This window comes from Cricetulus griseus, chromosome 7, assembly GCF_003668045.3.
Source record: "Cricetulus griseus strain 17A/GY chromosome 7, alternate assembly CriGri-PICRH-1.0, whole genome shotgun sequence".
Lineage (NCBI taxonomy): Eukaryota > Metazoa > Chordata > Mammalia > Rodentia > Cricetidae > Cricetulus > Cricetulus griseus.
Window position 1 is genome coordinate 73,813,246 of NC_048600.1, and position 23,996 is coordinate 73,837,241.

Genomic DNA, 23,996 nt, shown 5'->3' on the forward strand with positions numbered 1-23,996 from the left:
GGGACTGGCATGGAAAGAAGAGACAAGGAAGATTAGGACCCTGTCTTAGGTCTCCCCATCCAGAAAGTGACCAGACTTGGGATCTAGGCAAGACTGGGTATTACCATCTCTGTCCACTGCTCCCCAAGAAGCCCTGCTGCTATATTGCAGGACTGCCTCTCCAGCAAAGCTGTGCCCCAGGTGTAAATATACCCTTCCTTCCCCAGGGTATGTGCTCTTGAGCTCAGAGGCTCCCTAATTTAGGAGGTCCAACTTTCAGCCATGGGGAAGAAAGCTGTCGTGGGCCCTGTGTGGGTGAGAGCCTATTCTGGTGCTGTGTCATCCATGCCCCTCCCCACCTCTCTCTCTCTCTCCCTCCCTCTCCCTCCCTCCCTCTCTCTCTCTCTCCCTCCCTCCCTCCCTCCCTCTCCCTCCCTCCTTCCCTCTCTCTCTCTCTCTCTCTCTCTCTCTCTCTCTCTCTCTCTCTCTCTCTCCCTCTCTCCTTGAGTCTTCATCAAGCAAGTTAGAAACTCTTGGATTATTCTGATGACCTTAAGACCTGCCTAATAGGCACTTGACAGGTGAAACTCATGGGGTGGTGGTTCTGAGCTCAATGTGGGTACCAGGCCTTATACCCTTCTCACAGACAAGGCTCTGCCCTCAGCTTCAGTCATCAGGATTTTGTTAAAAATGGACCCATAGAGCTACAGAGGGAGGCAGGACAACCACAAATATCTGACTTCTTCTCTAAACACTTAGTGCTAAGAAAGGAAGCCCATCAGGTAATAGGCCTTGGGTAATTGGATAAGAAGTTGCTATCTGCCCCAAAGCCTACCCACCTGTGGCTTCTGGAGCAGACCGACAGTGTTTCCCTATAGGAAATGGCAATGTAAAAAACAAACAAACAAAAAAACTGGTATTATAGGATACATAGCACCCTGTCTGCCTTCCTAGAGTATCTGTGTTTGGGGGGCATTGTGAGGTTAACAGTCATCCAGCCCTTCACTTCAATGGGAATCTCCCAAAGCCTTCCTTTTTGTTCTTAATTTTGATGTCTTAACTGTGCATGTATGCATCTGTGTGTACATGTATGTTGACTCTAGCCCTCCAAGAAGGCTCTGCAGGACTCCTTAAAGCCCTGGCAATTGTGAGTGAGATTTTGAGTCTATCTCCCAGCCTCAGAGCTGGTGCTCAGGGATGTGATCTACCCTATCTGCCTTCTTATGTCTTAAAAAAACAAAAAAACGACCTTGCTATTGAATCTGCTTTCTCAGAAGCTTTTCCTCATGGATCTGAGACTAGGACTTGGCTGCTTATTCTCGCTAGCAGTCCTCACTGAGCTGTTCTCTCATTGTCCTGCCCCCTTCTCCAGTGAAAGTCAGAACACTGTTCTCCAAGTAGAAGGTGAAATCCAGCTGGATGTTCTCTAAAAATATCCAGCTTGGCCTGCCCCACCATGAATGGGTGGGTAGCAAGTGGTGCTTTGAGGGCCAAGGACTGAAGGAGAGGTCTGGGTACTGTTGGTGGCCATGGGACCTGACACCACCTCTTTTGAGTGATTTGTTTTGTACTTTGCAGCCCACCACTCTCCCTCAGGGCACCATCAACATGAACCAGTGCACAGATGTGGTAGATGGGGAGGCCCGCACAGGGCAGAAGTTCTCCCTCTGCATTCTGACGCCTGACAAGGAACATTTTATCAGGGCAGAGACCAAGGAGATCATCAGTGGGTAAGTTGTTCTGAGCCACAGACAGCACCATCTGTGCTGTCCACCCATTTCTATGGACTCCAGGACTGCTAGGTCTTTCTCAGAATTCTTCACTGGTTGGTGCTGCCACCACACACTTGCCTGTCCTTACCCTGTGCCTCATTGGTACTCAGCTACATAGTGCTGCTGCTCATGCCATCCCCTCAGACAGAATAAGCCCTTTAGTTCCAGGCTGTGTATCAGTCAGCCTGTGTGGCAGCCCTTTTGAGAAACATGTCCTATGTAGCACTGAAAACTCCAGATGATCTACATGCATGTATTTCCTCAGTGATGAACCCCCATTCATCCTATAAGGATGGAAGAAGACAGGAGTGTAAAGTCTTTGAAAGAAATCAATCTAGGGTCGAGGGGAACAGGCTCTAGCACAGAGTAGAGGGAAGTGAGGAAATTAAGCCCCCTGGTTTGAGCAAGTATAAGGCCATTGGGAACATTGCCTTCCTTTAGCATCAGTTGTATCTCTAGAGAGGCTGTTGAGGAAGCCAGCCAGGGATAGCCTCTGCTGGGTGACTAAGAATTGTCCTTCCCAAGCTTCTGGGGACCGTGTGGAGGAGTGCTTTGTGTGTCTTCCTGAGTTTAACCCATCAGATTTAAGGAACCCGTGTGCTATAACAAGAAATCTGAGGGTCAGGAGCAGGAGACAGTCAGGTGTGAGCGACCTTCTGTACTCTTGACTGCTCCTGGTACTACCTGGCCTGACCCAACACTCCTGCCCCAAATGAGTCTTCCTAGGGAACCTCACCCTCCCAGACTTGAATGTAGGGAAGGCCTGAGTGGCATTTGGGCCTGAAAAGGGAGTCTGAGGTCCTTAGGACAAGCTGGGAGTATTTGGAGCTGGGTCACTGATGCCATGTAGTTCAGAGAGATGAAGTTTAGCATCTGACTGAGACTAGTCCCTCTGACAGCTGCCTTGAGGTCCTGGCTCCACTCTAAGCCACTCTTCCTTGTCTACTCCTCTATTGTCTCTTCTGTCAGCATGTACCATGGGGGCCTGCTAGGCAGACATGGTGACCATTAACTGACAAAGGTACCAGTGGCATGTGGCTTCAAAATCCTGTATGTAGGCTAGTACTCCGGGATTCATGGCTTATGTGGAAGGTCAATTGCATGGCCGTAGTTACAGCAGGCCACCTGAAGCTCTTTCTCTCCCCTCATTCCTGAAACCCCTTTTCTGACCCAAGCAGCTTCTTTAGCCTTGCCCACATGCTGGGATCTTGTGTACTCACAGAAGTCAGGCATGGCACAGATGTTTCAAGAACAGGTGCTTTACCCTCACTTTCTCTGTCTCCTCTAATCTCAATGCCCTCTCCAAGGCTATCATGACTCTTCATTTGTGTAATCCAGACCCCATTGGCCTGTACATGCTCTGGTCACATAAAAACAGTCCCTAAAGAGAAAATACTTTCACCAAACTAGATGGGAAAGAGCAGGGACATCTACCACCCACCTAGCTTTCCTTCCTGCCTTTCCTCTCAGGTTGGCTGAAGGAAGTGGTTGGTTCATTCTCCAGTTTCCTCATGCTGTGAGTGACTTCCAGGCTACTGGGACCATATTGACACAACTTTGGCAGAGGATTGGTTAGGGCTCCTTTTTTGCTCTCTGGCTCACCCAGAGGCTAGGATTCTTTTCTCCCCACCCTGCCATCAGCTCTGCCCACTCTCTTCATTCTCACTAACCTAACTCTGCCTTCTGGAGTTGGAGAAACTTGGTTCCCACCAACCTCATGTCCACTAAGCGATCCCTATCTCTTTACTGGATTGTTGTTCTTAACATTTCTAATGCATCTGAATATGTTGCGTACATCCCACTGGGCTTCCTTGACAAAGTCACTTGTAGCTGAGTATGGCAGCAAACACCTGGAATTCCAGCAGGTCAGGAGTTCCAGGACAGCCCAACAGTCTTGGCTACATAGCAAGACCTTGGTTTGCTGTTTTAAGTGGGAGGAAGAATGAAGAGATAGGAATGTAGACCTGTTCTATTATGCCTCAGCCCTGACAACTCTGATCTTGGCCGCAGCAAGAGGAGTAATGACCAAAAGTCGCAGACTTTCCCTTCCTTCAACACTTCCCAAGTCCCTAGGTAGCTGAGCAACCCAGTTCATCTTGATGACTCCACCCTACCAAGGCTCCTTGGTGTTGACAATGGATAGAACGTAGGAGGTTTTGAGCACGCTGGAGGTTCTACAACTCCTGCCCTGTGCCCCACATACCTGGGGCCCTGGTGGGGAGGTAATCTTGACCTAGGATTCTAGCAAAGTTGTAGGAGTCACTCCCTTCAAGCACAGATGAAGAAATATCAGCTGACATGGAGTGGTTCCAAGATTCAATCTTCCTGGAAGAAAGGATAGGGGCTCCATTCACTGAGAAGCCTGCCCATCTGCTAGCCTTCCATATGTAACTGCTTCCTTTCTTTGGGGCCATGGTGAAGTGACCTATAGGACCCCTATGGCTCTGAGAGAGTAGGCCTTTGTTTGTGCTCTTAGAAACTTGTGCATCCCTGAGCATGTGTTGAGCTGAGCTAAGCAGTCCTTTGTTTAGCAACTGTAGTTCCCTGTACAAAACTTGGCTTCCCTAGATACCAGCTCCCCAAACAGCTCCAAAAAGCAATGGGATGCTTCTCTTCCTTTCCTGCAGCAAACTCAAATTATAGAAGCACCTCAAGGAGCCCTTCTCTTGTTCCAGGGGTACTGATAGATATAGGAGTGTGGTCACCACTATCAGTATTTTAGGCCCAGACCCAACATGGGCCCTTGTGCTTTGTGAAGTTTAGAGCAGTCTCGCTTGTGGTTCCTGCGGTTATTGCTTGTCTAGAGAGAAAGCTTAGCTGCTGTGCCCCACTTAATCATAGCTGAGACCAGCTGTCAGAAGTAACCCTGAAATTCTGGGCATGCCCTCATCTAGCCACTGGTCTCAGAAATGAGATGTGCTCCAAGGGGCTAGGAGCACCCAAGGCTCTGGTTAGATAGTGGCAGTACCAGATCTGGGGTCCTAACCTTTTGCCTACAACTCCTCTCCATGTTTTCTGTTGCTGGCCCAAAATGGCTTTCTAACATGCAGACTCTGGTGAAGGATCTTTGGTAACTGTGTGGCCTTGTCCAAACCTGGGCTGCCTGGCATGTTTCCTGTGTAAGAAGTGGTCTGATTGATTAGCCTCTCACTCCTGAGGTGACCCACCATGAGAACTTTGCTGATGTAACTCCCAGTTTTCTTTTTTAGGCCAGTATCTGCCCCAGCAGCCCTAAATGCCTGCCAATCATTCATTGCCTGACTGCACTTGCCCATTCCAAATCTGAAAGGACATTTTAAAGCTGAGACTAGGTCCTGAGAATAGGGTCAGTAATGGAACAATGATGTCCCTCCATTCTGTAATGCATTTGGTGAACCCTTCCTCTTTATCAGAATAGAGAACTGAGCCCATGGTGGCCATGGAAGGGTCATGGGCTAGTCCTGATACAGCCTGTGCTTTTCCTGGCTTGCTATATGCTACAGTCTCACCCAGCTGCTGCACTCTGGTCTGGGGTAACTTGCTCAGTGTCTGAGCACTGGATAGGTCTCTCCAGAAAGGGCACCTAAGGGCTTGAGGTCTCTACCATCCCAGGAAGGCCTGGAGTCATGGATCCTGAAAGCCAGGGATTTACCTGGTGCTATTTCTCCTGCCCTCTTCCCAGGTGGCTAGAGATGCTCATGGTGTATCCCAGAACCAACAAGCAGAACCAGAAGAAGAAACGGAAAGTAGAGCCACCCACCCCACAGGTAGGCTGGTTGTCATATCCTCTAGTGGAGCTGGGCCTGGGAAGAAGTGAGGGCAAGAGGGAGGGTAAACACCTGGCTGGGACTGAGGTGGCCACAGCTTGCATGCCTCCTCCCTCCTCCTCAATCACTGAGCAGAATAGCCTGCTAGAAGGCCCTGGGCTGTCCTCAGGAAGGTTTAGGCCAGCAGGCAAATGCTGAGCAATAGCAGTTTAGCATGTGTCTCTTCCCCTGCACATCCTGTCAGCCTCTGGGAAGGGCAGAGTCGGTCTACTTTTCTGCCACAGCTAAAGGAAAGAAGTGGCCCTGCAGACTAAGCAACAGGGAAGGTGAGCTCCAGAGGGTCCTGCTTTGACTCATATGGCCAGGGCCAGGTAGTGGCTGGGGCAGCCTCACCAGGCCCAGTCCTTCCCTCCCTGCCACTGCCCCTCTCTCATTCCCTTCCTCCTCCTAGTCAGTATTCTGAGCTCATGAAGGGGCTGAAGGGCTCTGCCCCCATTCTTGCTGTGTTCACCACACCCTTGGGCTCTGGAAGGGTGAAATCAACATTCTGAATTTCCAGCAAGAGCCCTTTGCTAGGGTGGTTGGTTATAGGTACTTAGTGTTCCATTTTTCCTCTCTGTACCAAATGTTGCCCTTACCAGGGTTTTGACCTATTTTGGATAAATCAAGCTAGTCCTGTGAATGAGCAAGATAGGTCTTCTGGGCATCACAAAGCCAGAGTCCTGTGGAAGCAAAGAGAGACAGCCCTGGGCCAGACAGTCCTTGCTGGCTACTCTGGCTTCCTGGGCTGAAGAAATGAGAGAGGCAGACACTGCTGGCCTCAATCCCCACATCTTTAGGACAGTTTCTCCATCCAGTAGGGTACAGCCCAGGTTTGCCCTTCATTGACCAGCATCCATCCTGCATTTCATCCTTGCTAAGGATGCCCATAGGGTACCCAAATCAGCCTTCCTTGGAGAGCAGTGCCCCTAACTAGAAGTCATTAAAACATGTAATTAAAGAAATGAAAACATGCAATCAGTTTCCGGGAAACTGAAAGTAGTGCCTTCTGCTAGGGAGCAGTAGTTAATGCTCAAGTCCCTCAAGCTGCCTGGTTTGAGGGGGAAAAGTCCTGGCTGAATAACAGTGGTTAGGGTTACGCCTTGTTTCCATGGTGATGCCTTGGAAACACTGCAGCACAGAGCTTCTGCCTCCAAATAAGGTAACTCCCTATGTGCAGGAGACAGCCTGGGTCAGGCTAAAAATTTGGGATGTGTCCCTTCCCCCATGATTTTGTCCCTTCCAAATGATGCGGCCCTGTGGCCAGGCTCCAACTTTCTAGCAAGTAGAAAGAGCCCTGTGATCCCAGAACAGGGAAGTCACCCCTTCCCTGAGGATATGCCTCAGAACCAGGGCACCAAATTCCCAGCCTCTTCTACCAGTGTTATGGCACTCTCTCCCCTTCCCCAGGGCTGACCTCTGGTTGGCCTCAGGAGAGAGACAAAGACTGCATTTGGAATAAAGTCTCTGGGTACGCGCGCGCGCGCGCGCACACACAGACACACACACAGACACACACACACACACACCACACACACACACACACACACACACACACACACACACACACACACACACCCTGCTGCACACACACACACACACACACACACACACACACACACACACACACACACCCTGCTGCCAAAAGCATTTGTGTGGCCCTTACGGTTTTGTGGGTGAGCATGAAGCTCTATTTCCACCCCTCTCCCATAAACCGGCACAAGCCTAGAAGAGTTTCAATTTAGACCACTGAGTACTGGAAGCCTTGGTTTCTACCCGTTACAGCTAAATTCAGCTTGATCCTGAAGAAACTTGGATGGAAGAGGTGTTGGCACCATATATATACTCCTGAGAGAAGGCCTAGAGTAGAGGGAAGTGGGAGTCCCCCGAGGCATGGCGACAGCAAGGATGTCCCTAGCTCTCCACAGGTCTGTTGCCCACATGGAACGTGGGAGAGTGGCTCTCTTCTTTGCCAGTCCCCACCCCACCCCCCAGGCTCTAGGCCCTTGGCAGAGACCTGGGTGATGCCTTTGATCTGTATCTAGATATGTTGAGCATTTCCCTGTCCTTCCCTAGGATTCTTGGTTTCTAGAGGGTCTCTGCTATCCTCTGCTTCAAGGCAGGACCCTTCTTCCTCACTGTGGCCCCTGTTCCATTTTCATGCCAGAGAAGGAGAGAGCTCATTCTCTTTTCCCTTGACTCTACAAGCCCTTCTGAGTGCCTATGATAGCAGCCAGGGTTCATCATGATATTAACAGCATGAACATGACAACTGGCTGTCTGAGGACATGGTACAGTGAACCTAGGTGCCTACAAGGATGGCTCTGTGTAGTGTGAGCCTCTATACTACTTTGTGACCACATCCACCCAATTAGATTTTTCATCCATCTGCTCAGAAGAAAAAGCAAATAAAAAGGAAAGGAAAGGACATGGCTCCTAGGTATGGTGTAGAAAGTTTATTATAGATACGTGGGAGAGATAGCCAGAGGTAGAAACATCTGGGAGTGTCCAGAGTAGACATGAGCAGACAGAGCTGGGCTGTGGGGGTGGGAGGACAATAGGGGCAGCAACCTAAGGTACAAAAGAGGTAGATAACCAAAATAGCTGGATTGTATAGGGAAGAGCCTCTGGGGGAGACGTTTAGGGTACGGGGTTGGGTATGCCAGCCATACCTTGTAACTGGGAGGGACTGAGGAATGAGGCCAGGTTGGCTTTGATATGTTAAAATCACCTCAGCTATTTGTGCCAGGGTTTGAGACTTAACAAAAGGATCTTGCCCAAGGATGGGGGAACTTCACCCATCCTCCAGAAGACAGAGTACTATTATAAAGGAGAAAGAACAAGCTCCTTTTGGGTCAGATGTATGGGTCAGGCCCAGTTCTCTGTCATGAGAGCAGATGAGAGTGGGAGGTGGATATTTATATTTTACCACCTCTTTGTGGCAAGATAGTAATTGACACCATCCTCTGGGAGCCCCCTCAGCAGAATGAATCGCTGGGCACAGGACAAGAGTAGGCACTACAGGACAGCTGGAATTCCCATCCTGCCCTTATCTGGGCTCAACGTGTAAAGAGTCCAACTCTCTAATTACTTAGAAACTGGATTTCTGTGTCTACTGAGTTTAGCCTGCCCCATGAACCCTTTTCCCTCAGAGCCATATCTGCCCCAGGGAACCTGGAAAATGACTTGGGCTCCCAATCAGGGACAGCTTGTGCATGAGAACACGGTGTGCATGTGGCAGGTGTGGGTGCAGGTTTGAGTGGGATGTTGTGTGTCTCACATGATCCTTGATGCTATTCATAGAATGTCACAGACGGAGTTGCTTAAACAATAGACATTGGTTTTTTTTTTTTTTTTTTTTTTTTTTTTTTTTTTTTTTTTTTTTTTTTTTTTTTTTTTTTTTTCCCTCTCAGAATTCTGGAGACTAGGAAGTGTAAGGTTAGAGTGCCAACAGATACGGTGTCTGATGAGGGCCCACTACCTAGTCCTCTCTCACATGGTGGAAGGGACAAAGTAGGTAGCCTGGGCCTCTTTTATAGAGTACTAATTCCATTCATGAGGACTAACCTAACCATATCCTAAAGGTTCCACCTCCACAAATCATCATCATGAGATAGGATTTTTTTTTTTTTTTTGACATTTTGTTGTTCCTGTTGTTTTGTTGTTCGAGACAGGGTTTTTCTGTATAGCCCTGGCTGTCCTGAAACTCTCTCTGTAGACCAAGCTGGCCTCAAACTCAGAGATCAGCCTGCCTCTGCCACCTGAGTGCTGGCATTAAAGGTGTGTGTCATCTCCACCCAACCATGGGATAGGATTTCTAATGTGAATGAACAACTGTTCAGGCCTTAACATTTGTCTTATTTCAATAGCTCTTTCACATCATCCCTCGTATTCCATTTAAGCTTAAGAGTGGGCAGGACCACAGGGCGATGTGGAATCCACTCTCTGCATTTACCCCAGTGATTGATTTTGGTAGCAATGGGCCTATCTCAGAAGAGTGTTCTCTTTTGTTTTGTCCTGTCTCCCTTTGTTTATGTCTCAAGTGCCTGTGAGTATAGGAATGACAGACTCTAAATCAACTCCTGTGGGCTCACCCTTAATAACTGGGCTGCTATTCCAGGCACTGTCTGGAAATACACAGAGAGAGCTTCTACATGTTTGGTAACATGGCTCTGGTAGAAACCCAGGACCTTCCTTCTGCAAGGTCCCTTGGACAAGGTACTGTGAAGCCTCAAAGAACAATCAAGAAAGAATGGCTTCCCATCCTCCAATACTGTTTTACTGGCCTTGTGTTCCTTATAATTTAGCAGCCTGGACCCATGAGCGAGCTCCAGCTATGTGCTCATACGCTGCCATTCCCCCCTCTGCCTTGCTCTCTCTCCAGGAGCCTGGGCCTGCTAAGATGGCTGTCACGAGCAGCAGTGGCGGCAGCGGCGGTAGCAGCATTCCCAGTGCCGAGAAAGTCCCTACCACCAAATCCACACTCTGGCAGGAAGAAATGAGAGCCAAAGACCAGCCTGATGGAAACAGCCTGAATCCAGCTCAGAGTCCCAGTCAAACCCTGCCTCCTGCTGTTTGTACCCCACGGGAAATAGGGCTAGAAAGCAAAGAAGGTGAGCAACAGCCGATCAGCCTGTGGACCTCCTTGTTGTGGTGACCCATCTTGTACTGCTGGAATGGGCCTCCATCCAGTGGATAGGAATGATACTGGGGATGTGATACAGGAGTCCTGTCACAGGCCCTGAACTTTTCCTCCATCTGTGCATATCAGTTCTGGGCAGCACTGGCCTGGTATGACTGGGCTCCCTGACCTGTGAGCTTCAGTTTGGCTTCTCTACCCCACCTCTGAAGGGAAAAGGTGTAGCACCTACTCCCTTGGCCTCAGGAGAACTACAGACACTCTGTTCTGCCTCTGTGAGGAGGCCTTCTGTCCCACAGGCTCCTACTGCATTAGCTCTTAGAACCCACTAGGTTAATTGCCTCCTATTTTCAGAGAGGTAGCAGTTAGGGTAGTTCTGCCCCTCTCTTCACTGATACCATCTTGCTCAGCCCTCTCTATTTAGGGCTCTACTGTCATGCCCCAGCAGAGCTAGAGTTTCCATCTCTGCCTTCCTCAGTGTGAGTTCTTCAGCATACACACCTATCCACATTTAAAGTCCTTTTGCTCCATCTCATGCCTACAAAAGCCCTTCTCCCTGCCTCAAAAATGTACTAAGAGCCTGAAAGGTATCTTGTTTGTTAGCTTCTTCCTGTGGTCTGGTAAGAAACCATTTGTTAGGATGGAATCCTGCTTCCCCACCAGAACTGTATACAAAGGTCCTATTTGCTAGTCTGACTGCAAGTGGCCAGACTGGAGGAAATGGCAGGGAGTAAAGGTAACTCAGATGGATGGTCCATTTTTGCCTACCATGCTCTTCTTCCACCTCTGCAGCAGTTTATATCTGTAGAGCTAAGGCAGTTCCTAGTTGACCATGTGTGGGCTTTTGGAAAGTTTTCGTGAAAGAACTGGTAGCAGTTTGGGCAAGCTTCCTCTCCTCTTCCAGATGAAAGCGCCATGAGTGGGGACCGTGTAGATGGTGGTCGAAAAGTACGGGTAGAGAGCGGCTACTTCTCCCTGGAGAAGGCCAAGCAGGACCTGAGGGCTGAGGAGCAGCTGCCCCCACCTCTGTCCCCACCCAGCCCCAGCACCCCACACAGCAGGTATGGTTGTCCTGGATCGCCTTCACAGGAACTCGGCCACCCCCTTCATTCCCCAGGTCTTCCAGCCCCAAGCCGCATGGTCTACAGCATCTGCCCCAACAGCCTGGGTAAAGCCAGCAGGCCACCCAACCACATGGACTCCAGCAGTGCTGGGGGGTGGGGAACAGAGATACTGGGGAGCACCTTTGCCTTTAAAGCCAGCAGGCAGTATGCCGCCCTGGCCGACGTCCCTAAGGCCATCCGGATCAGCCATCGAGAAGCCTTCCAGGTGGAGAGAAGGCGGTTGGAGAATAGGACTCGGGCCCGGAGCCCTGGCAGGGAAGAGGTGGCCCGTCTGTTTGGCAACGAGCGGAGGTAAGAAGGGTGCTAGAGGGCTAAATTTACATACTCATACATAACACTCACAGAGGTGTACTCAGGAACATGATTTCTGTTCAGTGTCTGGGTCCCAGACTGTGGCACCAGTTCTCAGTTCTTGGCACCAAATGCAGGATTTAGTGGCTCTAGGTTGGTGCTTCCCAGATTAATCCCTGTGTGGCAGAATCTTACTCTACTTGGCCTACTTCGGTTCTCTGAGAAGACTCCCAGAGCTTCAGTTAGGGACCAGGCCCTCCTTATGCTGGCAGTTCTACAGTTGTTAGAGGACACAGGAAACAGAGAGGGAAGCACAGACTCCTCCTGCAAGGATGCAAAAGGCAGTCTGAAAAGCTTCCAGGTGTCCCAAGTACCACTTGCCCTCTGGGCTTTGCTGACATGGCTTCCCACCAGTGGCAGAGATATAGCACTTATGCTGAAAAAGATAAGGTCTGTTTTTCTCTTGCCCTGTTGTCCTAAGCTTGGAGCTTAAGGACTAGGGGACATTCTACTTGTGTTCCCCCTCCTTCCAAATTCTCTGCCACATCTGTGAGTTGGGTTTTGTGTCCATGCCAGGTTTCTTGCTTAACGCCAGCCAGATTTCTAAAGATCCACCTCTGCCCCCAGGAGAAGTAAGAGGCACATCTCCCTATTTTGCTGTGGAAAAAAACCCAGCTTTCATTAGGGTTACAAAGTTCTCTGTTCAGAAAGGCAACTCCAAAAATACCTTGAGTGTCTTCCCTGCCCTGAGTGTAGGCTGAAATTCAGTCAGGTGTTAGGAGCATGATGAGACTGGGGAGGACTTTCTTTCTCTTGTCCCCTTTCTCAACTCAGTTAGTTGACACACAACCCAGCTTGTTCAAATGGCCTATGGACCCTCAGGTAGACAGCGGACACTAAGTGCTACCTGGCTCCCTGGCATTACATATAATTGAGCCCAATGGTGGCTCAATAAGGTACCTGTTATTCCTGATTCATGGATCTGAAAACTTGAGGCTCAAAAATTAGGTGACCTCCCACCCTTCATGATAAATAATAGCAAATAGTAGACCTTTAGCAGGAAGTCTTATCACATGATAGGACCCAGGACCAGAGCTCATAATGTCCTTTTAAGCATTGGGATAACATCTTGCTAACAATTAAGGAGGCTTTCAGGGTAGGTAGGGGAGGGTTTACACTGGCTAGTGGGTGGGCTATGTTCTGGTGGTTCCATAACTATACCTTAAGTGCCAGGCCAGAGTTAACATTCTGCACACCTGCTTGGCTAGGCCACTTATCAGAGAAGTTAATCTTGAATGCATTCTTGTCTATCTGCCAGAGATAGATACAGTCTCAGGGCTTTGTTTCCTGCATGTTCTTTGCCAATGTGGGGATGGGCTTCAGCTGGTGTTGGTACCCAGACTACTTCTGCACATTAACCTTGAAACTTACCTCTTTCTGAATGATCTTGCTGGTTGGTGTTGCTCTTTGAGGACCAAGTAGTCCATCTAGTGCTGGACTGGATTCTTGTCTGTGATAAGAGTGACAAGATATTAGCTACTTTGCAGTGAGTGGTAGCCAAGACAGACCTGCCATACAGCCAGGCAGTTGAAACCACAAGGTCAGTTCTGGAAAATCTTGGAAGGCCAGTTAGCAGCCCTATCTGAGAGGAGCAACGGCTCTGAGCTTAGAATTTGCTTTTCAGACTTCAGAGCCTTTGAAGGAGTTCTTAGACAATCAGTTCTTAGGCCCATATATGCTAAGTGTAGGGAAGCTGTGGTCCGTACAACACTGTTAGTGACTAACAGAAAATAAGCCCCACCTCCCATGGAACCCTGGCCCCTCCACCTTCCCGTGTGAGATCTACACCTGTCAGTTCCACCTGAGTGAGGCGCTTTCTGTCACATCTGTTGCATCAAAACCACCAACTTGGCAACAGAGAATCTGTTAGTTATACAGAAGTTGTGCAAGCCCCTGGTCTCACAGTATCTCTTGGTGCCCATGCCAAGCAGCTGTAGCAGGTGCCTCCTATTTTTCATGCTGACTACTCTACTTGGAACCCTACAAACCCATATCATGCAATGCCAGCCTGGCCTGGCACAGCCCTCCTACTAATCTGGGGCCTGAAGTCCTCTAGCCAGATACAGTGCTCTCAGCCCAAGAAGAAGCAGTCGCCCCAAGGGCTATGGGTAGCCAGATCTTACTGCAGTAGTCTGGCTGTGCAAGATCCCTTGGTTGCACTTCAGCTGCTGCTTGGCTTACTGCTCTCCCAGTCAGTCTCCTCACCTTGACCTCTATGAGCACAGCAGGCTAACCCGAACCAGTCTTCTAACAATGTTGCACATGGAGGCAGAGTACCCAGATGCCCTCCTGGCTGCCTGCCCTTGGCCTCTTAACTCCCTTGAGGAAAAGGCCTCTCAAGGTAGATTTTAGTAACTCCTGAAAAGAGAGGTTCCTGGATCCTAGGCCATATTCTTCCTCTTGGAGGTTTTAGTCTCCTGGGAGGACCCTTTATCCTTTATCACATCGCCTTAGCTCCTGCCACTTGTTCAGAACATGCCATGCCTACCCTCACTGTGAAGGGAGTAAGGTGTTCCTAGGAGGGCATGCCTCAGGTTCTATGAGAAGGGATTGTCCTCCCAGTAGGTTTAACTAAACTCCCAGACCCCAGGTAGCCTAATCCCACCAAGGTGACTCCTCAGACTATGGGATGATCATGGGTTTTCTCTCTTCAGCCATTATCTTGGGATTTTGCTGCTTTAATTCTTTAGATAACTTTGATTTATCATGATTTGAATTTTAAAAGCAGTCTTTTTCTGTTCATTCATTTCCCAGCCTTGTTTTCTTTCAGGTCTTGCCCTCTCCACCCTCTGCTGTGTCACTGTGGCGTTCGCGCCTCCTCCACCTGCTTCGCTTCCATCTCAGCTCCGTCGTCTCAGCCGCAGACCACCTGACGAGGCCGCTGGCCTTTCACATGAAATCAACTGCTTTGTTTTGTTTTGATTTTGATTCCTTTTAATGTTAGCAGAAACTGTTAATTCACGGGTCTTTATCTTGCTAAATTTTGAACACTCCGTGTGGGGTGCAATGTGTTCCGAGGTGGTGGTTGATTTTTATTGTGTCTGACTCAGGGAGATTACCAAGGTACCAAGCTGTATGAATCCAGTGTTGGGGCAGGGCCACAGTGTAGGCCCCAGTGTGGAAGGGTTCTGTTGCTGTTCCAGCCCACCATGAAGGGGGGACAAACAGAGCTCAAGTAGACTGAATCAGTGCCCAAAGTCCTGTCAGTACTTTGTGAAGGGTGCCTCACATGCCAGCAGGAAAGCTAGCACTGGAGCCCAGTGAGGTAGGCCAGGTGTACAAGTTGACTACAGAACCCCCTACTGGACTTGAGACCCAGCCCACCTTGGGAGCAGGGAGACTCTGGTTTAGCAGCTTCATGTCCTCTTTTTTAGGAGGTCCCAGGTAATTGAGAAATTTGAGGCCTTGGACATTGAAAAGGCAGAGCACATGGAAACCAACATGCTGATTATGACCACTCCATCAAGTGACACTCGTCAGGGCCGCAGTGAGAAACGGGCCATCCCTAGAAAGCGGGTGAGCTCCAGTGTGGGGCTAAGTGGGGCCTTTGGCAGCATGGCTTGGGTCTGGGGAACATACTGTCCTATACGCTCTGAGTCCCATACATACCAGGGACACATTTCTTCTGGGCCTTTACTCTTCGTTCTCCTCCAGTTAGCCTCTTGAGCACCAGCCTGTCTTCCACATCTCTCCCTCCTGCAGCATCAGCTTCCTGTGCCACAGGATGCTTCAGTCGGTTTTAGATCCCAGTTGTAACGAGCACAGTTTCTTCCCACTGAAGCCACCCAGGAACAAAGCCGAATATGATACCGTTTCCTTCTTTGTTTTTGGAGTGGCAAGCTTTACCCTCATTCAGTCCTCAGCAGACTCCTCCTCCTCCCAGACTCCTCCAGCCTCTTGCCCACCTGCCTCTTCTGTGGCCTGCTGTATCCAAGTCCTTCTTTCCAGTTCCTTTGTTGATCACGAAATGCCTGCTGTCTTCTTCTGTAACCTGAGAAGCTGCAAAATTGGGTAGGGCCAGGACATTGGTGACCAGAAAAGGCTGCTCCACTGATTGAAACATGCCAGGACATGGGTCATCCCAGAATCTGCTCTGCTCTGGGGCCTAGACAGAACACTAACCCCCACTCAAGGAGGGATGAACTACCCAACTTGTTGCCCCTATGCCTGCCCAAACTGCCCTGGGCTATACTGATGGGTGGCTGCTCTCTGCCACAGGACTTTGCCAGTGAAGCCCCCACAGCTCCTCTCTCAGATGCTTGTCCCCTGTCTCCACACCGAAGAGCCAAGTCATTGGACAGGAGGTCCACAGAACCCTCCATGACGGTGAGCCCAGGCCACGTGCCAAGTTATCTGGAGATCTGTGCCACTCCCACTGCTGCTTCTGGCCACTCTGGGCCACTGTCCATTTATGTTTATATGTCCACATCGGTCCTCCCTCTGTACCACCCTCATGCCTGTGAGTGCCCCACCCACTGGTCTGCAACTCATTGGAAACTGACCATTCTTCCCTTCCTGGGCCCAGCAGGACTTGGGGCCGTGTGGCACCCTGAGTAGCACATGGAGGTCTCTGTACACGGGAGGCTGCTGGGCCAATGCAGGTGTAAAGCCCCAACTTGACCTCTGCTGTCCTGCTTTTGGTGTTTGTTTTTGTGGCACTTTGGAACAGGAGCCACATTGTACTGACAATTTATCCCATTTGAGGGTATATACAGGAATGAAGCTGCAGACAAAGTTCCGCCTGCTTCCTCAACTACAGCCTCCTGGGAGACATGGCACACTCACCAGCTCTCATCCCCTAGACAGAGCAGTTTCTCCATCAACTCAGCTGGTAGCCACTATTCCTGGCAGTCACCAGAGGCCCAGAGAGAAAAAGACCCACAGGGACCAACCTTCACCATTCCCTGAGGCAGGCACAACAGCAGTGACAACCACAGCAGAAAGTTTAAGAATCTTTCATAGATCCGCAGCTCAGCAGGGGAGCCAGAAAGCCAGTGAGCAGGCCTGCATCCCAAGTCTCATGAAGCAGCAACAACTGTGCACACCAAAAAAAATTTGTTCAGGTCTCTATGCTGGGGCATCCTAAAATGTCTCCATTTCTGTTGATACTTCAAACAATTCTTGTAGAAAGAAGTCTTATGAAGCATGGGTTACAGCAAGGCTCCACAGAGGGATGCCTCGTCTACCATGGTCTTTTGAGGCAAGGCAGGAGTCTACTGTGACCTCTCCTCAATGGAGCAGTAACTCCCAGGATGCCTATCCTGATTGTTGTCATTTCTCTGGATCACTCCCTGTCCTTGGAGTAGTAAGAGACATCAAAGCCAGTTTCTGATCAGGACAGCTGTGGAAGACCTAAGAGTGCTGGGCACCACAGAAGGGGTGGCTGGGGTCTTCGAAGCCTGGCCTTCCAGGTGTACTAGTAGCAGATGGGAACCAGTCCCCAGCAGAATGCAGGCTGCTCCTAAGTAGAGCTAGCACCCACTCGGTTCTGCTGGTGGTCCCTGACCTACCTTCCTGTATAGGGAATAAGCCTGAACTTCCTCCTGGTAGAAGAGTAACTTGAAAGTTGGACAAGGTTGCTACTACTGCTTTCTCCACGCCAGACATGGTCTGCCTCTCAGGTTTCTGGCCTTCAGTCCTTCTGCAGCCTCAGCAGGAGCTTTTGGATTCCCCATTCAGCTGTTACTGCAGGTGTCTCCCTGTACATTCAACTATCCATCAGGGCCTGTGCTGTGCCCCAAGGCAGGATGCACACAAGCCCTGGATAAGCTGGAATAGAGACCTCAGAGCAACTAGGCAGCCTGTGTTCCTGTGCCCAGGTTAAATGAAGCTGTGCTGCTCTCTCTCCTTGCCCCTCAACACCCTCCTCAGGGACCTATGTCTCTGGGCAGCAATGCTGGGGCAAGAGTGGGCAGGCTTATCTGGTAGGTGGTAAAAACTGTTCTGGTGCTACTTCATCTAGATGAAAACAACGCGGTTGGACATATTTTGTCCATCAGTGGGGATCCCACAATGGTTTCCCTTGAGCTGTTCTTTTTTCTTCCTTAGCCTGACCTACTGAATTTCAAGAAAGGCTGGCTAACCAAGCAGTATGAGGATGGCCAGGTGAGTGTGTAAGTGCTAAGGCCTACAGGACTGGGGAACAGATGCAAGTCCCAGCTTGTCTTGTTCCTAGCAGGGTCCAACCCTTGGCCTGCAGACATCCTACAGTCCTAGATCCTGGATACGATCACTCCTAAAAGTTCTCTTTAAGACTCTAGGTTTTCCCAGAGGCAAGAACAGCCAGCGTATGACTGGGCTGGCTTGTGTGTCCATACAAATCAGAGGGCTGCAAAAGCCTTGTGTTGCAGATACCAGCTCAGTTTTAGGGGCACCATTAGGCTCTGAGAATTGTGACTATTACCAGGTCCTTGCCTTAGAGGCCCATAAAAACCCCATTCTTCTATCTTAGTCCCTTTTTGCCTTTGGAGACTGTACCAAAGCATCACCTCTTTTTCCTTCTTCCACCATATCAAATGCCCTTGGCCTTGCCTGAAGATTCAAGTTCCCTTCCTCAGAGTGAAGATTGGGACTTTAGCAGGTTAGTTTGTACCTGCTGGCACAGTGGGGCTCACACATCTGGTGTATCAGCCAAGTGGTTGTGCCTCTCAGCCCCCTTTTCACAGCCACCTTTCTGTGTGATAGACCCAGCAGAACTGTCTGCAGCCTCTGAAGTTAGGATGGAGGTCTGCAAAGCACCCGTCACCAACTACACTCTGGGGCACAGAGCTGGCCAAGGCCCACGATTCTCCACTGCCTCATTGATGGAGTGCATCTTAACCAGGGCCTCCCTGAGGTCATGAGTGCATGGCTGCCTGCCAGAACAGTCATCTGTTTGTTGCCTGCTTTACCTGTGCTCTCCAGAGTGCCTAAACTCATCTGGGGTTACGGAGGGGCATCAGGTATGTTGCAGAATAGTTGGATGTTTATTTTTCTCTCCTCTAGTGGAAGAAACACTGGTTTGTCCTGGCTGATCAGAGCCTGAGATACTACAGGGATTCCATGGCTGAGGAGGTGAGAAAACTACAAGGCAAAGGTGGCATCTAAAACTCCAGGGCTGAAATCTGTTTGTGAAAAGGTGGCCTATTGCCTTGGGTGTCATAATCTCAGTCTAATGGGATAGTGCATGCAATTGATCCAGCTTTGTTGGTAGAACTGTTTCCCACCTCAGACACTGTGGTCATCCTCTGAGGCCTTGAATTAGGTTTTTTTGGTACAGTGGCTTTTGGCAATTCTTTTCTATATTCTTTTAAGAACAATGAAGTGGGGGCTGGAGCGATGGCTCAGCTGTTAGGAGAATTTGTTTTTGTAGAGGACCTGGGTTTGGTTTCCAGCACCCACGTAGTGGCTCACTACCAACTGTAAGTCCAATTCCAGGCATTTGATGTCCTCTTGTGATCTTCTTGGGCTTCAGGCACACATGATACACAGGCATACATGCAAGCAAAATATTCATAAAAACAATGAAGTTCGTACTCGGGGTACAATCAAGTCTAGTTTTGTTTTGTCTTTGGTTTTTGGCAAAAGGATGATTGTGTGGTGAACTGAGTCACTGGACAGATTAACTTAGATCTTGTTCTGCCTTGTTGTGGTAGAGGAACTACATTTAAAAAATCATTTTGTGTGTGTGTGTTAGACAATAGGAGAAAACATTGCGCTGTGTGACAATAGTGGATGCCATAGGACAACTTGTAGGAGTTAGTTTTCTCCTCCTGTCAAGCAGATTCCAGGACTTGAACTCGGGTTATCAGTTTTGGTCACACGCACCTTTACCTGCTGAAGTATCTCACCAGCCTCTACAGTAGTAGTAGTTAGTGAAATGTGTTGTGAGAGTCAAAACTGTGCTACTGGTAGAACTGTGTTGATATAACACTGATGAGACCAAAGCAGAATTAGGCCAAAGTCAGACTGTACCAACAGTCAGTGCACTTGTTCTGCTTTACAGTCAATGATGTTTAAAAGCAGCAAAATAGGTCCTTCATTTTATTTACTTACATATGTATATTTGGTTTTTATTTTTATTATTATTTTATTTTTGGCTTTTTGAGACTGGGTTTCTCTCTGAGTAGTCCTGGCTGTCCTTTGTGGACCAGGCTGGCCTGGAATTCACAGAGATCCGGATGCCTCTGCCTCCCGAGTACTGGCTTAAAGGTGTGTGCTTGTTATTTTTAAGTTGCAACCTTTAAATGCTCATCTCTTTAGTAATCTTTTTTAACTTTTATTAGTGTGTGTGTGTGTACGTGCATGTGCACACACACACACACACACATAATTTGTGGACACAAAGCTCTCTTGTGGACACAAAGGATAACTGAAGTTATCTCTCTCCTATTACCTTTAAATGTGTTCTAGGGTGGAACTTGTTTGGGAAGCACCTTTACTGGAGCAGCCTCTTGCTTTATTGTTCTTTATTGTTCGCTGAGCTGCATGCCAAAGCCTTACGGAAGCACATGTGTACAATTACTGATTTACTAGCTGAACTAGCCACTTATTTGTAGAATGTCACTTGAAGAAACAGCGCCCTGCTTACTCAGATTTGAGGGTTTGGCAGGCATGTTTATGAAAATAAACCAGGAATCTATTCTTTCAAGGACAGTTTGTTGTCAAAGGTGAATAGGGTTTGAGCTTTCAAGGAAAAAACAGTTGGGCCGGAGAGGTGGGTCCCAGTTAAGAGAACTTGCTGTTCTTGCAGTGGACCACATGAAGGGTCACAACTGCCTGAACTTACAGTTCCAAGTGATCCAACGCCATCTACTGGCAAGTACTACTCTACCATGGTATTCAGATAAACAGACCTTCAGATAAAATATTCACACCTTTTAAAAAAAAAATCTTTTCAAAGAAAAAGCTAGTCTGGGCATAATGCTGCATATCTGTCTGTAGTCTATGCCACTCAAGACACTAATGCAGGGAGATCACATGACCCAAGAATTTGAGACCAGCCTAGGTAGTGTACAGAGACCTGGTATCAAGACAAGAAAGTAAGAATTTTGGAAGGTTCATGTTCATAATCTCAATAGGTTCTCTTTATCTATAAGCTCTGCTGATGAAATAAGTAGTGGTTTAGTATTTTTGCTTCTACAGAATTGTGTAGACATTTGAAAGCTATGCATAGCTTAATATTTTCTGTTACCAATATTTAATGTTAAGAACATTCCTGGCAAAAGAATTGTTCAAAGGGTAGAACTGGATTTCAATGTTAACAGCACAGAATAGCCACTGATAGGACTGCAGATTCCGCAATTGCAGTTAAACTTTGAGACATGGCTATTCATCAAGACCAGCTAGTTCCTTAAAAATTCTTCCTTTTCCATCTCTGTGTTAGGCCCCTTTGTCTCCATGCATGTTACATGAAATAGTACATAGAACACTGAATGCAGATATAGAAGAGTCCAGCATCCTCTCCAAAGTCAGGCACATAAGAGGCCTGCAGAAATGTAAACACTGTCACTCTAACCAATGATTGTTAATCATACTTTGATTTTAATCATATTTTAATTTTAACATGAAAAGCTGTAAACTCACAGCACTCCTCCCCAGCCTCCCAAGTGCTCGAATTGTAGATGTAGACCACTACACCCAGCTTTTATTAAAGTTTTCTTTAAGTGAATAACTAATATTTAAAATCTCCAACTTTTATACAGAAAATATCAATAGATGAACTCCACATACACTAAATTCTTAGAGTGTGTTTTAGTTTACTTTTTGCTATGATAAAACACCATGAGCTACAGCAATCTAGGGAGGAGCGGGTTTGTTTCATCTTATAGTCTAGTCTATCACAAAGGGAAGTTGGGTCAAGAACTGGAGGTAGGAACTGAAGCAGAGACCGGAAGAATACTGCTTATTGGCTTGCTCTCTGACTTACTCAACTTGTTTTTCTTATGCCACCAGGACCACCTGCAGGGGTCAGAATGCCCATGGTGGACTAGGCCCTTCCACACCAATCAAGAAAATACCCCACAAACTTGCCTATAGGCAATCTGATGAGGAAATCCCTCAATTAAGATTCTCTTTCTGTCAAGTTGACAGAAATCCAGCCAGTACAGAGGGTCTTTTTACTTTTTAAACATGTAAAAGAATGACAGATGTTTAAGGAACAGTTGTGGAATTTCTTTGGCTAGATACGCAGGGAAATGGTGATATAGATACACCAAGAGAGGGAACTTGGATCTGGCAGTTGTAGGACAAATGGCCAAGGCCTAATCCTGTGAAGACATTCAATGGAAGATCACTCAGAAATGTGATCACTTGGATATCCTCTCTTCCTGAATCTTCACACCCTCTCATTTTTCTCTTCAGGCAGCTGACCTAGATGGAGAAATTGACTTGTCTACCTGTTACAATGTCACTGAGTATCCAGTCCAGAGAAACTATGGCTTTCAGATACATGTGAGTCTGGGGATGGATGGACTTGGCCAGCTGGGTTATATCTTAACATGTGTGGTGAGCATTCAGTCTTTCCTGTTAGCATGATGCCTCTATCCTGTGGCTACTGAACCTGTATTCCTGATATATGGTGTGGACAAAAAGATAGGTTTCTTCGTCTTTCTCCCCAAGGCTTTTGAAAGGCTTTGCTACAGAAATTGCTTTTTTTCTTTTTTAATGTTGGAATGTAGGACCACTGGAAGGATGAAGAGTATGGTGAATAAATGATTAAGGGCTGCCTGGAATCAGGCTAAGGAATTTCTGGGACATTTGCCTTCTGCTATGAGGCTTCATACTTGTTACAGTCAATTGGGTTACTCTCCTTTTATTTGGTATCCATCTCTAAGCTCAGATTCATAGTTAGTGTTTGCTCTTTCTGATGCAGGAGTCTGCCACTTACTTATATCATCTTGTGACTATCCCTACCAAGTGGGGGTCCTAGGCAGACCACAGTCATCCAGATTTCTAGACGTGTCTCAGGAGCAAGACAAAGCCAGCCCCTCCTTTCAGGCAAACCTTTGTAAGCCCCTCGACAAAACCTTTGAAGTGATGGCAGGTAGAATAGGCTCTAGGATTTTACTTCTAGCTTAAGGATGGAATTCTGGTGGGCTCAATGGGGAAAAGATCTTTATGGTTTGGGGGCCTAGAACTCAACTTATTGCTGTATTCAGTTGTTCAGACACAATTAATAGCTTTCTCAGACCCACCAAACTTGGGACCAATCCACACCTCTGAAGACCAGTGGATTTGATCTTAGGAGGAGCCTAGCACCAATTCCTAGGCAACAGGTCATGGCTATACTGCATGTACTGGGTGTCTGAGAGAGGAGCCATAGCTGTTCCCATGGCCTGGCTCCTTGTCCAACTGCAGTGTTCTGTTCCTGTTCCACTTGAAGGAGGTAGAACACTCCTGGAGTATGAATGCTGAGATGAACCTTTTTTCCAATGAGAGTCCTGGTTCTTTCCCTGTCTCAAGGCAATGCTTGCACAGTCTGAGAACTCTGCTCTCTCCCCACATTAGCTGAGGCCAGTGGTGGGCCTGGTTTCCCTGAGGGTTCAGACGAGGGTGCTAATGCAGAAGGTAGGTGATGGGTAGAACCTGAGAATAGCAAATGTATGCCAGAGTAAATAGTGTCTCAAGGTATGGAAAGCACTGACTGTTGTGGATACCAGGAATGTGCCTTAGTAAGATATATATGGCAGAACTTGCATGAGGGAAGGGGGCAATTAGAAGGGAGACCAAGAAGTAGTAGTTATGTGGTGGGGCAAGGAAGGAAGGAGGGGCTGAAGACACCAGGGAAAACTTTGAGTGAGTTAGGACCTGAGAGCTCCTGCAACCCATGGTGTGTTGGAGGGTTCCATGTACACTGCTCAGAGACTTCACAGTGGAGATGGATCCTCTGCACTCCTGGCCATTAGAGGGTTTTAGGCAATGATACGTCTTTTCAGAGCATGGGTCAGGCAAGTAGCCCTGACACTAAGAAAGCTCACCAGCAAAGCTGAGGCCAGACTTTGCAAGCACCTGTATCAATGGTTGAATGGATTAGCAAAGAATGTGAATGGAGCCCCATGCTGCTGTGTACCCCACGGTTGTATTCAATGAAGGGGAGTGAGCCAGTTGTATGACAGCCCACCATGGAGGGAGAGGTTGGGTAACAGCTCAGTGGCCCACATGTTGTCTATAGTATTACCACCCCTACCATACCAGTACCTGCCCCCAAGCTGTCTTGGTTTTGTTTCCTACTAGCTGATTTGCTTGTGTGCTCCTAACAGTTTTAGATTCCCTTTTACCATCTGCTTGCAGTGTCCCCACTGTGAACAGATTCCTTCTGAACTCTCCAGCCAGTGATATCCTGTCTCTCCATTCCCTTTCCTCTGCC

The 23,996-nt window shown here is 48.3% G+C and overlaps 1 protein-coding gene across 9 annotated transcripts in view; it reads left to right on the plus strand.

The window, feature by feature from the left end:
* The window catches only part of Mprip (myosin phosphatase Rho interacting protein), a 128,569-nt gene that overhangs the window by 72,777 nt on the left and 31,796 nt on the right, over positions 1-23,996 (plus strand). For 3 of the 9 annotated variants that reach the window (XM_035447895.1, XM_035447894.1, XM_035447893.1), the window contains exons 4-12: positions 1,558-1,709; positions 5,413-5,497; positions 9,921-10,149; positions 11,293-11,590; positions 15,025-15,166; positions 15,869-15,976; positions 17,699-17,755; positions 18,635-18,703; positions 21,992-22,081. In XM_035447895.1, coding sequence (XP_035303786.1) covers positions 1,558-1,709; positions 5,413-5,497; positions 9,921-10,149; positions 11,293-11,590; positions 15,025-15,166; positions 15,869-15,976; positions 17,699-17,755; positions 18,635-18,703; positions 21,992-22,081 — 1,230 coding nt within the window. Of the gene's footprint in view, positions 1-1,557; positions 1,710-5,412; positions 5,498-9,920; positions 10,150-11,079; positions 11,591-14,535; positions 14,916-15,024; positions 15,167-15,868; positions 15,977-17,698; positions 17,756-18,634; positions 18,704-21,991; positions 22,082-23,996 lie in introns of those variants that run through there. The other 6 variants (XM_027427327.2, XM_027427331.2, XM_027427332.2 and 3 more) reach the window with 4 other exon arrangements.